General features: G+C 40.3%; 1 protein-coding gene across 2 annotated transcripts in view; it reads left to right on the top strand.

Annotated features, from left to right (window-relative positions):
• Nucleotides 1-19,680, top strand: part of LOC122982802 (neural cell adhesion molecule L1.1-like) — a 56,886-nt gene that overhangs the window by 22,961 nt on the left and 14,245 nt on the right. For both annotated transcript variants that reach the window (XM_044352375.1, XM_044352376.1), the window contains exons 7-18: nucleotides 3,035-3,219; nucleotides 5,976-6,107; nucleotides 11,807-11,950; nucleotides 12,247-12,358; nucleotides 15,725-15,885; nucleotides 16,251-16,410; nucleotides 16,893-17,020; nucleotides 17,963-18,064; nucleotides 18,351-18,557; nucleotides 18,646-18,716; nucleotides 18,799-19,024; nucleotides 19,332-19,438. In XM_044352375.1, the coding sequence (XP_044208310.1) occupies nucleotides 3,035-3,219; nucleotides 5,976-6,107; nucleotides 11,807-11,950; nucleotides 12,247-12,358; nucleotides 15,725-15,885; nucleotides 16,251-16,410; nucleotides 16,893-17,020; nucleotides 17,963-18,064; nucleotides 18,351-18,557; nucleotides 18,646-18,716; nucleotides 18,799-19,024; nucleotides 19,332-19,438 (1,735 nt within the window). The remainder of the gene's footprint in view (nucleotides 1-3,034; nucleotides 3,220-5,975; nucleotides 6,108-11,806; nucleotides 11,951-12,246; nucleotides 12,359-15,724; nucleotides 15,886-16,250; nucleotides 16,411-16,892; nucleotides 17,021-17,962; nucleotides 18,065-18,350; nucleotides 18,558-18,645; nucleotides 18,717-18,798; nucleotides 19,025-19,331; nucleotides 19,439-19,680) is intronic.

The raw sequence follows: 19,680 nt of genomic DNA on the forward strand, positions 1-19,680 counted from the left end.
TGCACATAACAAGATGCATGCAGGTCAATCCTTTTCACAGTGACAGGTTTGCAGTATTTCACTGAACGTATCCAGGATGTTGCAGAAACATCAGTGCTGATGTTCTGTTTGTTGCCCACAGCTGTGCAGCATCACACAGCAGCTGGAACGATTAGTGTCTTTAATTTGAGAGTGATGTGCACATTTACACACAGCGGCAGTAACTTGGTTAACAGGATCAGTCGGGATCTGTTGTGCTGCTCATCCAGCAGGTCAGCTGCTGCAAACTGAGTCAGGTTTAGAGTTAGGTTTAGGGAAAGATCAGGGTTTGGGTTTGTGGTTTGTCCCAGCTAAATATCTGGCCATCCAGCCAACCCTCCTCCTCATCAAAGAGAAACCTTCTTATCAAGTCATCTTATATTGAATTAGGTCACTTCCTGGGTCATAATTACTGCGGCTGCTAGATGGCGTCTTTAACTCAAAGGTGACCTCCACCTTACCAACGGATGATATTGCCCTCCTGAACCTGCCAGCAGGTGTATCAGGCCCCTTCTACCTGGTATCTCTGAGGCTGATAACACTGATAACGCCCATTCAATCAACTAATAACATTCAAAGCGGGTGTTTCCTCCCAAACCTCTGGTAGTGTGTCTGCAGTCATAAAGTTTTAGGTTTATTGGTCCTGGTGAAGAACTGTCTCTGAGAGAGCTGCATCCATCTCAACACTGGCTGCTCAACAAACTGTCTTTCATATATGTGCAGCAGCACAACGTGTAAAAGGTCTGGATGGAGGTGAATGTAGATCAGAGGGAGTGGTGGTAAATAAATACTCTGTCAGTCAGTTACAACTCTGAAACAGCTGAACCAATCACAGTGAAGAATGACAACACGGCTTCATATTGTCGTCTGGAAGCTGCAGAGCGGCAGGATGTGAACACGAGTCTGAAGCTGCTGAGTTACACAGATAATTAGCACAGTGATGATAGAAATAAGTCATTTTTCTACTGACACATTTCAAGAATAAAACATAATTTGCTAAAAACAAAGTTGGAAAGCAGGTTAGGACACGCAGGATTAATGATCCTGCCAACACGTTGAGGTGCAGCAGTGGGCAAAGTAAACAACAACAATACTCAACCAAAACTACTGTTATATTATAATTATATTGACTCAAGTAGAATTTAAAGTACTCATTAAAATAACTACATAAGTAAGAGTGAAAAAGTGTCTCATAGTTTCATTAGTTCGATGTTCATCTTCCAAACTATCTTGTCAGAAATTGGCTTTTTCTCTTATTTTCAAATGTGGGTCAACATCTTTTGAATCCAATAACAGTATTTCTGCTATATGAATGTATTACAACGTGTCCTCAACAGGTGCAGTGCACATATATTGTATGAGATGCTGATGGATAGTCAGTGTGTTACAGCAGCAGGAGTCCCGCTGTTACACTTTAACTGCTGTTGTCTAATTCAGATGAATGAGGACGTTGTGGTAACAGTTCGCTCCCTACTGTGTTCGAGCTGAGTGTGACATACATGTAACGTTATGTTTCACTGAATTAATTAGGGACTGAGCCCAAAAGGCCTAGCCTAAGGGTGAGCACCCTATTGTTTTTCGTGTGAAAAATTTGATAAAATGTAAAAATTAACCCCTGAAGTGCCAAAATGTCCTCTCTAGCGCCACCTATCTAACTAAAATGGCCGCCACGGCCCGTAGGAATGTCATAGAGAGATCAAACCAAAACTCAATTATTCATCTCATCAAGACCTACAAATCACATGCTGACACCCCTGACCTAAATCCAACAGGAAGTCCGCAATTAGCCTTTCAAAATAAGACTTTGCCCCAATTTTGGCCCCTGAACAAACGCTATCTCCTCCGAGGGCGTTAATGGTATTGGCTTCAAACTTAAATAGGTGACTTATGACACTATGCTGAAAAAAAGTTGATAAAAACTTTGTAATAACTCAAACAGTTTGGATTTGATAAGCCCTGAAAGTTGTAGTGCCACATCACACCTTACAATGTAAACCAATGGGGAAGCAATCTCTAGGCATGAACTTTGTGTCAAACAGAGGCTTCTGATGTCTAAACTATAAGTCTGACCCCTTTCAAACCTGTATCAATGGATTCGCCATGAAATTTCCTACTAAAATATGATTTTTAATGTAAGATTTGGCCAAAGTCATGGGATTTATGAGGAGATTTCACAAGAAGCGTTCTCTAAAATCCTCCTCTCCAACTGCTCCTGGTGATGTCACTCCCTCAGTGCTTCGAAACATTCCGCAATACACACTCATTATAAAATCACAGGAGGAGCAAGAAAAGACCTTAAAACTCACACTCTAATATCTCAAAAACAATAAAAGATAGAAAAAACATGTAAATTCAAGATTTGTAGGTCAAAGTCTCGTGACTCATTTAAAGTTCAAATGAAGTTTGTATCTAAAACTATGTGGAAGCAGTAACACATGTCAATTAAGTTTTGACCAGGTCATGTGGGTTAAAAGTCTTTTTCCTTTTCTAAAAATAGACTTGATGAAAATTAGGAAAATAATTTGTATAATGAGTTTTCAATTTACTGATTGAAATTAAAGTGAATGGGCCCAAAACTTGCATAATTTTGATGACACAGGTGTGAGCAAGACAGACATGTCTCACCCTGCAGAAAATTCTCATCATGTCAACCAAACTTTCAAAATAAAAGCACACCACACTTGTAAGAAATATCCCTCATTTTTAAAAAGCAAAATGATCTGATCCCGACGGACCAGAGTGCGAGGTCCCAACCAACGCTGCTTGCAGGTTTAATTATATATTTGTATTGAATCTTTTGATCTCCTCTATATTGCTGTTTTGTGTTCACTCTAATTATCCTCCTTCTCCTGTGAGTTCCGTCTCCTGGGCGATAAATGGAGTGCCATTATAATTTCGCCTTAACGATGAAACAGGATATTACATCATTAACAACATCATCTGTGTTCATTCAACCCTAATTTCCTATATATCTGTCTGGATCGATCAGTCTCCAGTCACATGTCTGTGTCCTCAGACCCACCCCGAAGGTTGAATGGATAAAGAAGGACGGTCACCTTGACGACACCAGCGCACAGCTGGAGAGCCACAACCGCTGGCTTCACTTCGACAGCATCACCCAGGACGATGACGGAGAGTACGAGTGCAAAGCCTTCAACACACACGGATCCGACTCACACTCCTTCACTGTCACTGTGGAAGGTAGCTGACACACACACACACACACACACACATACACACACACACACAACATACACAGCAACACACAACACACACACACACAACACACACATACACAACATACACAGCAACACACAACACACACACAACACACACAGCAACACACACACAACACACACACAACATACACAGCAACACACACACAACACACACACAACATACACAGCAACACACACACAACACACACACACACACACACACAACATACACAGCAACACACAACACACACACAACACACACACAACACACACACAATACAACACACACACACACACAACATACACAGCAACACACAACACACACACACAGCAATACACACACAACACACACACAACTACATACACAGCAACACACAACACACACACACAACACACACACACAGCAATACACACACAACACACACAACAACATACACAGCAACACATACACACACACACACACACAGCAATACACACACAACACACACAACAACATACACAGCAACACAAACACACAACACACTGTGGAAGGAAGCTGACACACGATATTTCTGGGTTCCAGAAAGCAGCTTCAACAAACTCTGAACTCTGAGTTAATCAACTCTGAGCGGGAAAAGTGTCAATAAAGTTTCATTCAGTGTCGTCCATTAATTGATCATTTATCAAACTTGCATTTGCTTCATGTGGAATCTGACTGTGTATAAGGCTGCAGCTACATTACTTTTTAAATATATTTTATATATATTTCTGAATGCTGCTCACTCAGAAATATTAACATATAATCTCCAATATTATAGGAATGATGTTCCATCAGTGGACCAATCACATCATGACTGATAGGGATCATTATTCATTGATCCTACATGTTTAAAGCTTCATGCAGATTGTTTAAGTTTAAACTAAGATTAAACATTATGTGTAATAAAGATTAGAGGTCAGCAGCTGCTCTAACAAACTGACAGAGTCTCAGAGTTATAACAGAAGGACATGAAGAGGTTTGATTCTGAGCTGAAGATCAATTCACACATTAAAGCAGCAACTTTAGAAATTCCTGAGTAACAAACTAACCCTAACCCCAACCCTAACCCTAACCCTAACCCCAACCCTAACCCCAACCCTAACCCTAACCCTAACCCTAACCCTAACCCTAACCCAACCCTAACCCTAACCCCAACCCTAACCCCAACCCTAACCCCAACCCTAACCCTAACCCCCAACCCTAACCCCAACCCTAACCCCAACCCTAACCCCAACCCTAACCCTAACCCCCAACCCTAACCCCAACCCTAACCCCAACCCTAACCCTAACCCCAACCCTAACCCCAACCCTAACCCTAACCCTAACCCCAACCCTAACCCTAATGAACTAACCCTAACCCCAACCCTTACCCCAACCCTAACCCTAACCCCCAACCCTAACCCCAACCCTAACCCCAACCCTAACCCTAACCCTAACCCCAACCCTAACCCTAATGAACTAACCCTAACCCCAACCCTTACCCCAACCCTAACCCTAACCCCAACCCTAACCCCAACCCTAACCCTAACCCCCAACCCTAACCCTAACCCCAACCCTTACCCCAACCCTAACCCTAACCCCCAACCCTAACCCCAACCCTAACCCCAACCCTAACCCCAACCCTAACCCTAACCCCCAACCCTAACCCCAACCCTAACCCCAACCCTAACCCTAACCCTAACCCCAACCCTAACCCCAACCCTAACCCTAACCCCCAACCCTAACCCCAACCCTAACCCCAACCCTAACCCTAACCCTAACCCCAACCCTAACCCTAATGAACTAACCCTAACCCCAACCCTTACCCCAACCCTAAGTCCTGAATAACAAACTAACATCAACCAGGATTCAGATTTTGACAGACAGTAAAACTCCACTAATGAACAAACTTCTGTACAAGCTTTGATACGACAAGACATGAAAGTCTGTAAGAGACAGAGAGAGGTTAGCTTCACAGTTACCATGGTAACTGACCCAGAGTTTAACGAGTGTACGTTTCACCTATCAGTCCGGCAGGTTGGATCTCAACAGGAGAGGTAAAGGTCGTTCCCTCCCTGGTCCCCAAACAAAGTTTCAACACCAAATTGCAATAAAAGTGAGACAATTTATTGCTATTATAACAAAAGAGTCAAATTAACAAGTAACAGTTTACGGTGAACCAGGACAAAACAACAAACAAAAGAATCAGCTGGTGAAACAAACCGGTCTGGCAGTACCAGACAGTCAGAGATCCCTGCCTAATGGAGTCTGGAGATTTGACTGAAGAGAAGCGTTTGACATGTGAGTCTGGAAACAAACCAACAGAAAGACATCATACTAAACTTAACTCACCAGGATGAAGCAAACCAGCAGCTGGACAGAAACATGACTCCAGATGAATGATCATGTTGTCAGTTAGTGCAGGACGAGAGCTTTTATTTTGCTGAAATATAATCTAATAGTTAAATCAGCAGGTTTATAGCAGCAGACAGTTAAAGGCCCTGCACACCCACGCAGGTGTTTCCACTTATTGGCCTGATTCGATGTTATCTGAGGACTCTACTTAATTGACATGTATGATCCTCTAATTGGTTTTGTTCCCAATTTTAGGAGAGTTGTTACAGTCACAGTACATTAGTTACAGTTGTAATTCTTGTTGGTTCATGAAGATTAGTGACCTCATAAAATTCACCTGTGTGTGTGTACAGCAGACAGTAAAATCCAGTTGTTTTTGTGTGTAGCGGCGCCATACTGGGTGAAGCAGCCTCAGAACCTGCTGTACGCTCCCGGGGAAACTGTCCGACTAGACTGTCAGGCTGAAGGCATCCCGACTCCCTCCATCACCTGGAGCATCAATGGACAGTCACTCACAGGTACGACCTACTACTATATACGTCACTATATGTACTACTATATACCCCACTATATCTACTACTGTATACCCCACTATATCTACTACTGTATACCCTACTATATCTACTACTGTATACCCCACTATATCTACTACTGTATACCCTACTATATCTACTACTATATACCCCACTATATCTACTACTGTATACCCCACTATATCTACTACTATATACCCCACTATATTTACTACTATAGACCCCACTATATCTACTACTATATACCCCACTATATTTACTACTATAGACCCCACTATATCTACTACTATATACCCCACTATATCTACTACTATATACCCCACTATATCTACTACTATATACCCCACTATATCTACTACTATAGACCCCACTATATCTACTACTATGTACCCCACTATATCTACTATTATGTACCCCACTATATCTACTACTATGTACCCCACTATATCTACTACTATATACCCCACTATATCTACTACTATATACCCCACTATATGTACTACTATAGACCCCACTATATCTACTACTATATACCCCACTATATCTACTACTATGTACCCCACTATATCTACTACTATATACCACACTATATCTACTACTATATACCCCACTATATCTACTACTATATACCCCACTATATCTACTACTATATACCCCACTATATGTACTACTATAGACCCCACTATATCTACTACTATAGACCCCACTATATCTACTACTATATACCCCACTATATCTACTACTATATACCCCACTATATCTACTACTATAGACCCCACTATATCTACTACTATATACCCCACTATATCTACTACTATATACCCCACTATATCTACTACTATATACCCCACTATATGTACTACTATAGACCCCACTATATCTACTACTATAGACCCCACTATATCTACTACTATATACCCCACTATATCTACTACTATATACCCCACTATATGTACTACTATAGACCCCACTATATCTACTACTATAGACCCCACTATACCTACCACTATGTACCCCACTATATCTACTACTATATACCCCACTATATCTACTACTATATACCCCACTATATCTACTACTGTATACCCTACTATATCTACTACTATAGACCCCACTATATCTACTACTATATACCCCACTATATCTACTACTATATACCCCACTATATCTACTACTATAGACCCCACTATATCTACTACTATATACCCCACTATATCTACTACTATATACCCCACTATATCTACTACTATATACCCCACTATATGTACTACTATAGACCCCACTATATCTACTACTATAGACCCCACTATATCTACTACTATATACCCCACTATATCTACTACTATATACCCCACTATATGTACTACTATAGACCCCACTATATCTACTACTATATACCCCACTATACCTACCACTATGTACCCCACTATATCTACTACTATATACCCCACTATATCTACTACTATATACCCCACTATATCTACTACTGTATACCCTACTATATCTACTACTATATACCCCACTATATCTACTACTATATACCCCACTATATCTACTACTATGTACCCCACTATATCTACTACTATATACCCCACTATATCTACTAATATGTACCCCACTATATCTACTACTATAGACCCCACTATATCTACTACTATATACCCCACTATATCTACTACTATATACCCCACTATATCTACTACTATATACCCCACTATATCTACTACTATAGACCCCACTATATCTACTATGTACCCCACTATATCTACTACTATATACCACACTATATGTACTACTATATACCCCACTATATCTACTACTATATACCCCACTATATCTACTACTATATACCCCACTATATCTACTACTATGTACCCCACTATATCTACTACTATATACCACACTATATGTACTACTATATACCCCACTATATCTACTACTATATACCCCACTATATCTACTACTATATACCCCACTATATCTACTACTATGTACCCCACTATATCTACTACTGTATACCCCACTATATCTACTACTATGTACCCCACTATATCTACTACTATATACCCCACTATATCTACTACTATGTACCCCACTATATCTACTACTATATACCCCACTATATCTACTACTATATACCCCACTATATCTACTACTATATACCCCACTATATGTACTACTATATACCCCACTATATCTACTACTATATACCCCACTATATCTACTACTATGTACCCCACTATATCTACTACTATATACCCCACTATATCTACTACTATAGACCCCACTATATCTACTACTATGTACCCCACTATATCTACTACTATGTACCCCACTATATCTACTACTATATACCCCACTATATCTACTACTATATACCCCACTATATCTACTACTATATACCCCACTATATGTACTACTATAGACCCCACTATATCTACTACTATATACCCCACTATATCTACTACTATGTACCCCACTATATCTACTACTATGTACCCCACTATATCTACTACTATATACCCTACTATATGTACTACTATATACCCCACTATATCTACTACTATATACCCCACTATATCTACTACTATATACCCCACTATATGTACTACTATAGACCCCACTATATCTACTACTATAGACCCCACTATATCTACTACTATATACCCCACTATATCTACTACTATATACCCCACTATATGTACTACTATAGACCCCACTATATCTACTACTATAGACCCCACTATACCTACCACTATGTACCCCACTATATCTACTACTATATACCCCACTATATCTACTACTATATACCCCACTATATCTACTACTGTATACCCTACTATATCTACTACTATAGACCCCACTATATCTACTACTATATACCCCACTATATCTACTACTATATACCCCACTATATCTACTACTATAGACCCCACTATATCTACTACTATATACCCCACTATATCTACTACTATATACCCCACTATATGTACTACTATAGACCCCACTATATCTACTACTATAGACCCCACTATACCTACCACTATGTACCCCACTATATCTACTACTATATACCCCACTATATCTACTACTATATACCCCACTATATCTACTACTGTATACCCCACTATATCTACTACTATATACCCCACTATATCTACTACTATATACCCCACTATATCTACTACTATGTACCCCACTATATCTACTACTATATACCCCACTATATCTACTAATATGTACCCCACTATATCTACTACTATAGACCCCACTATATCTACTACTATATACCCCACTATATCTACTACTATATACCCCACTATATCTACTACTATATACCCCACTATATCTACTACTATAGACCCCACTATATCTACTATGTACCCCACTATATCTACTACTATATACCACACTATATGTACTACTATATACCCCACTATATCTACTACTATATACCCCACTATATCTACTACTATATACCCCACTATATCTACTACTATGTACCCCACTATATCTACTACTATATACCACACTATATGTACTACTATATACCCCACTATATCTACTACTATATACCCCACTATATCTACTACTATATACCCCACTATATCTACTACTATGTACCCCACTATATCTACTACTGTATACCCCACTATATCTACTACTATGTACCCCACTATATCTACTACTATATACCCCACTATATCTACTACTATGTACCCCACTATATCTACTACTATATACCCCACTATATCTACTACTATATACCCCACTATATCTACTACTATATACCCCACTATATGTACTACTATATACCCCACTATATCTACTACTATATACCCCACTATATCTACTACTATGTACCCCACTATATCTACTACTATATACCCCACTATATCTACTACTATAGACCCCACTATATCTACTACTATGTACCCCACTATATCTACTACTATGTACCCCACTATATCTACTACTATATACCCCACTATATCTACTACTATATACCCCACTATATCTACTACTATATACCCCACTATATGTACTACTATAGACCCCACTATATCTACTACTATATACCCCACTATATCTACTACTATGTACCCCACTATATCTACTACTATGTACCCCACTATATCTACTACTATATACCCTACTATATGTACTACTATATACCCCACTATATCTACTACTATATACCCCACTATATCTACTACTATATACCCCACTATATGTACTACTATAGACCCCACTATATCTACTACTATAGACCCCACTATACCTACCACTATGTACCCCACTATATCTACTACTATATACCCCACTATATCTACTACTATATACCCCACTATATCTACTACTATATACCCCACTATATCTACTACTGTATACCCTACTATATCTACTACTATATACCCCACTATATCTACTACTATATACCCCACTATATCTACTACTATATACCCCACTATATCTACTAATATGTACCCCACTATATCTACTACTATAGACCCTACTATATCTACTACTATATACCCCACTATATCTACTACTATGTACCCTACTATATCTACTACTATGTACCCCACTATATCTACTACTATATACCCCACTATATCTACTACTATATACCCCACTATATCTACTACTATATACCCCACTATATGTACTACTATAGACCCTACTATATCTACTACTATATACCCCACTATATCTACTACTATAGACCCCACTATATCTACCACTATATACCCCACTATATCTACTACTATGTACCCCACTATATCTACCACTATATACACCACTATATCTACTACTATAGACCCCACTATATCTACCACTATATACCACACTATATCTACTACTATAGACCCCACTATATCTACTACTATGTACCACACTATATCTACTACTATATACCCCACTATATCTACTACTATGTACCACACTATATCTACTACTATAGACCCTACTATATCTACTACTATAGACCCCACTATATCTACTACTATATACCCCACTATATCTACTACTATGTACCCCACTATATCTACCACTATATACCCCACTATATCTACTACTATAGACCCCACTATATCTACCACTATATACCACACTATATCTACTACTATAGACCCTACTATATCTACTACTATATACCCCACTATATCTACTACTATGTACCCCACTATATCTACTACTATGTACCCCACTATATCTACTACTATGTACCCCACTATATCTACTACTATGTACCCCACTATATCTACTACTATGTACCCCACTATATCTACTACTATAGACCCTACTATATCTACTACTATATACCCCACTATATCTACTACTATGTACCCCACTATATCTACTACTATATACCACACTATATCTACCACTATATACCCCACTATATCTACTACTATATACCCCACTATATCTACTACTATAGACCCCACTATATCTACTACTATAGACCCCACTATATCTACCACTATATACCACACTATATCTACTACTATATACCCCACTATATCTACTACTATAGACCCCACTATATCTACCACTATATACCACACTATATCTACTACTATATACCCCACTATATCTACTACTATATACCCCACTACATCTGCTTCTTCGTCCTCCTTCATCCCTCCTCCTCTTCCTCCGCTCTTCTCTCTCTGCAGAGGTAGATGATGATCCTCGCCGCACTGTGAACGGCGGCGTGTTCAAATTGACTGACGTGGAATTTACCGACACAGCTGTTTATCAGTGTGAAGCATCCAACAAATACGGATCCATCCTCCTCAACACCTACATCTATGTTGTTGGTACGCACACACATGCACACACATGCACACACACACTCACATACACACACACACACTCACACACACACACACACATCCTGACAAGAACATGCACTAAATGACTAAAGTAATTCACATTCCGTCATTCTACTGTCAATGTTTTCAATATTTTTTCTTTCTGTTTGTTCTCTCTGTTGTGTTTAATTTCACTTTTTATTGTTTTTCATTTTGTTTGCACAAAACAAAATAAGACTTTAACCTTTGTTTTTGTACTAATTGATGAGTAATGATGTGTATTTGTGTCCTGTGTGTGTCAGAGCTGCCTCCTCAGATCCTGTCGTCTGATGGAGTCGTGTACAGAGTCACTGAGGGCGGAGACATCGAGCTGCACTGTGAGTCCTTCGGCTCGCCGCGACCACACGTCACATGGTGAGACACACACACACATACGCACACGCACACGCACACACACACACACATCCCAGCATGTACATAAACCTGCAGTAAGTGATTTTTGGCCACTTGGGGGCAGAGACGAGCTGTGAACATTAGAAAATAAAAGGAATCAGGTGTTCCTCCTACACTGCTCTGCCTTTACAGAATCAATATTCTCCACAACAAAGTCGAGAAAGGCAGCAATCATGTCATGTATTGATCTTTTAGATGGATTTATCTACAGTCAATAGGCTGACTGAGCTCTCTTTATGAAGGACGCATCATGTGATCACCGGTACACCTGAGACCAGCTCCTCCACCTCCACACGTTGGTGTTCAGATTCACAGCTTTGGAGTCTAAGGCTGCAACTAACAATTATTGTTGTTGGGCCGTGGCTACAAATTTGGCTATCAGCAATATTTAATGATTATCAAAGATAATTGTTAATTATTAAAATCAATAAAATTATTAATCAGAATTAATAATAACGGGGCACCACCCTGGACTCAGGGAAAAAGATAGCCAATTCAGTCTCAAAGTGTACTAATCTATCAGTTTGGAACTTTGATTAACAATTAAATAATAACTATAAATTAGTTAATAACTATAAACAAAATCACCATATCAATAGCTAGTTATGGTTGAAGGATTTGGAGTTCTTCACAGAGCAAAGGTTGGCAAAACTCATTCTTGTGCAACATTAAAACAGACAACAGGTATATCCAAAAGCATTTATTTAACAAAAGGGTAAAAGCAACACACAATACTAATCTAGCTAAGTGTACCTATATACAAGTGTGAGTGTGTGTGTGTGTAGGGAAGACAATAGCAAGATGGCTGCAGTCACCTGGTGACTGAGCACATGGCATGCCGACACTTTGGCTGATAAAGGGAACTACAGGGATAAAAGGCCAGACCATGTGGTGTCTTGAACCACATGTGCTGCCTGAACCAAAGTTTGCCAAACTAGGTTTTAACCTCTTAACTGTGTGGTTCTCTATTCAAGGCCAATTGGTGTATGCTAAAGGTGCCAGGTTAAAATGAGGTTAGTTGCATGAAAGGCCTAGTTACTGGATGTAACATGTGTTAAGCATGCTAACATTAACCTAGCGGTGTGGCTATGCAGTAACCTGACTATAAGCAACAAGGACAGTTCAATGAATAACCTTAACCAAATCAATACACGTACAGTACATTGTTTGAGTTAAACATTCTTGCTTAGTCGTACTATGCTTGTGTTGCTAGGCTATGCCCAGTTGTTACCAGTCCATGAAGGAAGAGATGCTTTGTGGCGTCCTGCTTTGTAGCTGGTGAATCCGTGGGTGAGTCAGGCTGAGAGGGGTTTGGCTCTGAAGCTGAAAGATGCAGGTGTTGCTGGGGAGAGAGCACTCCAGTCGTGCAGAGGGCCCAGGTCACTCCTTTCTGTAGAGTTAGCGGCAAGCTAACTCCATTTCGCGGCTCCTGTACTTGTTAAACCAGCCAGCAGACTTGTGTGTTAGCTGCTGGTGTTTGGAGAGAAGCTCGATAAATACGACCACAGGTCTTCAGTGTTGACGTTCCATTTCTTTCTCTTTTAACATGGACATCAATGCTAATACTCATTTAATTCATGAGACAAGATCACTGAAGTATAAAGTCTCATTTTAGAGTCTTAAAAGAGTCTGTTACCTGCTCAGAGTCACTGACATGGATCAGTGTCTGTGCTTCAGTCTCTGGTCTGTGAACCATGCAGTTTTTATGAATAATATTAATATGCTGATGTTTGTAACTCCTCACATATTAAATGACGAGACGTTACTTGACGCAGCTTTGAGGACACTGAGGTCGTGTCCTCTGTAATATTTTTGTATTTTGAGATTACACACATGTTGTTTTTAGTTGCTTCTGGTATTTTTGTTGTTAAATTATTATTTTTTAACAGATTTCCATGTTGAAGGAGAGTAAATATATACACATCAAGGCTGTTAGAAAGCAATTTCAGTGATAAAGGTAAAACATGCAGACTGACATAGCTGCTAGTGTAGCAGAGGATATTTACACCATAATATAACAGTTCAATAAATATTAAAATGTAAAAATGTGTATTTTATTCACTTGTTTCAAAGAACAGCTACGTTGGAACAGAGAGGATCTGTGGATGAGGTGTATTTTTATCAAACATTACAGATTCAGGTTTGGAGCTTTATACTTTATAATGTTTTTATGTTTTCTGAATATATTTCTAAAGAAAAATAACTCTTAGATCTGCATCATGTTTAAACTGACATGAACTGATGCATAAATGTAGATGTTATGTTCAGACTTGTGATTCTAAGCTTTTATATATTACATTCATATTTGTTTATAGTCATTATGTGAGTTTGTTGATTTATTTTTGTTATTGTTGTTATTTGTTTGTTGATGAATGTGTCTCAGTAAATCCATGATGGACGAGTTGATTCATCCATAATGAAGGTTATGTGTTTTAGTTTTTCACATTAGTCACGTTTCTTTGCATGTTCACTATCAATCAATCAATCAATTTTTATTAATATAGCGCCATATCACAACAGAAGTCATCTCAAGGCACTTTTCACATAGAGCAGGTCAAGACCGTACTCTTTAATTTACAGAAACCCAACAATTCCCCCATGAGCAGCACTTGGCGACAGCGGTAAGGAAAAACTCCCCTTTAACGGGTAGAAACCTCAAGCAGACCCCGGCTCTTGGTGGGCGGCCATCTGCTTTGACCGGTTGGGTTGAGAGAGAGAAAGAGAGAGGGAAAGGGGGAGGGGGGACAGAAGAAAAACAATGACAACAACAAACAACAACAAGCACAAGCAGCAACAGCCAGGGAAGGATGCCATCAGGACTGTGAAGGACCGCGAAGGCTCGGCCCAGAACCCAGGGTTTCCTGTGAGATGAGAAAGCACAAAAAACTCAGAGGAAGAAGCAAAGTTAGTGACATGCATTGATGTTACATGAATGCATACAGATGGAGAGGAGGAGGAGGAGAGAGGAGCTCAGTGCATCATGGGAAGTCCCCCAGTAGTCTAGGCCTATAGCAGCATAACTAAGGGCATAACTAACTATCAGATAAACAAGGACTAAATGTTTGCTTTTTCAGCTTTACAGGCCATTATGCTCATTGTGTTTCACAGATATCCTTCGTCTCTCCTCTCCGGCTCGTCCTGTATTGATCTCTTCTGTCTGTCATGATCAGTGATCAGCCAGTAAACACACCACACTCCCCCTGCTGGAGTCACTGGGACGTTGGAATAAATGCTGAAGGACCCGGTTTGAACAGAGCAGCAGTGACACGTCTGATTCATGTATGTCAGGATCAATACGGTGACTGTCTTTGTGTTTGTTCTCTTCAGGGAGGGCGAGGACACGGGGCCTCTGCTGTCGGACCCTCGTATCTCCCTGCTGACCAACGGGACGCTCCGGCTGTCCGACGTCGGTCACGATGACGCAGGAGCGTACACCTGCTCAGTGCGGGACAAAAACATCTCCATCACTGCTCATCTGGAGGTCTTCAGTGAGTCATCAGCAACAACCTGCTGTCATTCTACATTTCTATTCAGTCTGTGGCTCTCAGCTCTGAGCTTATTGCTTCCTAATGAAGACGTAAATCTTTAAAAAAACACCTCAGACACGGTTAAGGTCTCAGTAATTTCCTAAAACAGCTGCTCATTGTAGTTTTTATCAGAAAACGACAGGAGGAAATGGTCAGGGATGGGAATTGTCTACTGTGTGCTACTGAACTGCAACATGAAATAGAAGCATCTTACAGTCTTCTGTCTGTCTGAATGAGAATGATGACATGAAAGTGTAGTTTACCAACATCAGTGACGAGTGGTGTTAATAACAACATGCGGCGCCGTGTCTTCCTGCTCCCGTCAGACCGGACGGTGATACTGACGAGGCCGCAGGACGTGCGAACGCCCAGAGGAGGAGACGCTCTGCTGGACTGTCTCTTCTACAAAGACCCTCGGCTGAACAGATCCCAGATCGTCTGGAGGAAAGATGGACACAAACTGCAGGAATCCTCACCAGACGACAAGTAAACGTGTTTCCCTCCACAGCAACAATGCAACACGTTCATATACAGTCATATCATACATGTGTGCTGGTTTCTTAACAAAGTGCTCAAACTGAGGACATGAGAGAACCAGTTAAACCAGATAAATGACATGAAATTAATAAATAATTTAAAAATTATTCAGGAGATATAAAATCATACAAGTCAGTTAAAAGTAGGACTGCAACTTCTTTCATTTCTTTCATTATCAATTAATCTGCTGATTATTTTCTCGATTTTATTTAGTTAACAAAATGTCAGAAAACAGAAAAATGCTTGTTATCATTTCCCACAAATTGTTTGTTGAATTTAACCATCAGTCCAAAATCATCACATCTTCTGACTGGAATAATAAATAAGTGACAGCAGACTGTGAGGACGTGTTTGTAGCTCGGAGCTCACACAGTTAACATTTGTATGCTGGAAGTGACAGGAAGCTAACGAAGGGATGTGTGTGTGTTTAGAGTCACTATCTTTGAGAACGGCGCCTTGAAAGTGACAGACGTCCAATCAGACGACACGGCGTCTTACTCCTGTGAGGTCATCACTGACCTGGACCATGTGACAGCGAGCGGCTCCATCACTGTAGTCGGTACGTCACTGTGTGTGTGTGTGTGTGTGTGTGTGTGTGTGTAGTCGGGGTCACATTTCACATGTCTATGAGTTGTTAACAGCTCCACCAAATAGTGATTTTTCCCTCTAAACTTCTCACATGCTTTCATTTCAATAAATGTTCAAATGATCCAATATTTCAGCAAAAATCAAAGATTAGAGAAAAAGTCCAAAAACTGAAAACAGATTTGTGTATCAGAACTTTGTTTTTTCTTCTTTCCTCTCCCATTAATCATCTCACCACCCCTCAGATTTACCTGCTGACCCTTTGGAGGGGCCCGACCCCTAGGTTGGGAACCACTGGACTAAACTAGCTAACTGTATATAAAGTAGTGTAAACTAGCTCCACCTCCAGCAGCTACAACAGTAACATGCTGCTCTAACACTGATGCTTCACTATTAATAATCTAATGATGTCATATATAATAATATATCAGTCAGAGGGACCAAACCACTACTTTTACTGCAATACTTTAACTACATCAAGCTCATAATACTTATGTACTTTTACTGCAATACTTTAACTACATCAAGCTCATAATACTGATGTACTTTTACTGCAAAACTTTAACTACATCAAGCTCATAATACTTATGTACTTTTACTGCAATACTTTAACTACATCAAGCTCATAATACTTATGTACTTTTACTGCAATACTTTAACTACATCAAGCTCATAATACTTATGTACTTTTACTGCAATACTTTAACTACATCAAGCTCATAATACTTATGTACTTTTACTGCAATACTTTAACTACATCAAGCTCATAATACTTATGTACTTTTACTGCAGGACTTTTACTTATAATGGAGTACAAATTTTTACAAATAAAAATGACTTGACTTGAGTTGTTGAAACTCTATGAAAGAAAAAGCTTCTCTCAGTGAAGACTAACGGGTTTGTGTTGGACCTTCAGCACGGCCGGACCCTCCCAAAGATCTGTCTCTGTCTGAGGTGGACGACTACAGCCTCACTCTCAGCTGGATCCCCGGACACTCACACAACAGCCCCGTCACAGGTACCCAACACACAGAAATATCTCTGCATCTATTAGCTGGATCGCCATGGAAGTTGTTTCACACATTCATGTGGTCCTAAGGATGAACTGTAATCATTTAGGTGACCTCTTCCTATCCATCAACAAGTCAAAATGTGATTTGTCCAATACTTTGGTTTATGATCAAATACCTGTAAACTCTCCCATCAGCCTCAGCTGTTGGATATTCTCTGTGCTGTAATGTTTTCTGTTTGCGCTGGGATTGAGCAACGTGGTCCTGATATTTGGCTTCATGGTGTGCTGTCAGGGTTCATCGTGCAGAGCAGAGAGGAGCAGCACTCGGAGGAGGGGAAGTGGAGTTGGGAGGAGTTGAAGAGAGTTTCTGGAGATGTCAACAGCCTGCAGCTGACCCTCCACCCCTACTGTACCTACCGCTTCCGGGTCATCGCGGTCAACGAGCTGGGCCCCAGCGAGCCCAGCGAGTCTTCAGACTTCCACAGCACGCCCCCTGCTGGTGAGCGACACTGTACAGTCAATGTTGTGAGGAGATGCCCAGTAAAGCTGTCTCAGTTAAGATCTAATGCTTCTGTTTCTTCCTGTAGTTCCTGGCAGTAACCCCACAGGTGTGCGCAGTGACTCCATAGATCCAGGGACTCTGATCATTACGTGGGATGTGAGTACTTCAGTCTGCATGCTCTGCTGTGTGTATGCCACCCAGTTTAATCTAAATCCATTGTTTCCTTGTGTCTTTGTAGGAGATGCACAAGCGCTTACATAGCGGCCAGGGATTCCAGTACAAGGTGTCATGGCGGGAGGCCGGGGGCAAGGGTGTACACTGGAACCACAGCTACGTCAGGTCACCGCCCTTCTTGGTAAACGGAACAGGAACATACACACCGTTCGAGATCAAAGTCCAGGCCGTCAACTCACTGGGAGACGGTCCTCCACCAGAACCTGAGATCGGACACTCCGGAGAGGACAGTACGTCACCTGCTTCAGTCTTTCCTGCAACACAGCCTGAAATACTGTGATGGAGGGACTTTGTAGATAATAAGAGCTTAAATCTGTGAGGCTGCGATAAACCTGGAACTCTGCATGAATGATAATGTTGCTCCATAAATAAGCAGCTGTTTGCTAACATGTTCAACATGTCAACTTAAAAGATGATATGTCAATATTTTGTTTACAGCTTGTTTCTTCTGCCCTCAAGTGGCTGAAGAAATATGTTCAGTTATTGTAGATTTATGTTATGATTATGATGCTAAATGTCTTCTTGTGTGTCTCTCAGAGCCTGAGGAGCCTCCCAGCGGAGTTAAAGCGACCGTGATGAACAGCACAGTCAGAGTGACGTGGAACGAAGCCCAGAGGGTCCGAGGTCTGCTGAGGGGATACAAGGTAGCGGTTCTTACAGCTCTCTGTCGGCTCATGTCACAACAATACTCTGACTTTTTAATGATAATGAGGTTACGCTTCTTGTTACAGTTAGTGTGTTAGCTAGCAGGATATTTAAAAAACAGAGGAGGCCAAATTTCTTTGTTTTTTTATTTTGCGTGTAACATCAGTGCTGTACAACCGAACCCCTACTCCCACCCACCCACACACAGAAACAAGAGGGCTATAAAGGGGCTGACTTTAAA

The sequence above is a fragment of the Thunnus albacares genome, chromosome 5 (genome assembly GCF_914725855.1).
Source record: "Thunnus albacares chromosome 5, fThuAlb1.1, whole genome shotgun sequence".
NCBI lineage: Eukaryota > Metazoa > Chordata > Actinopteri > Scombriformes > Scombridae > Thunnus > Thunnus albacares.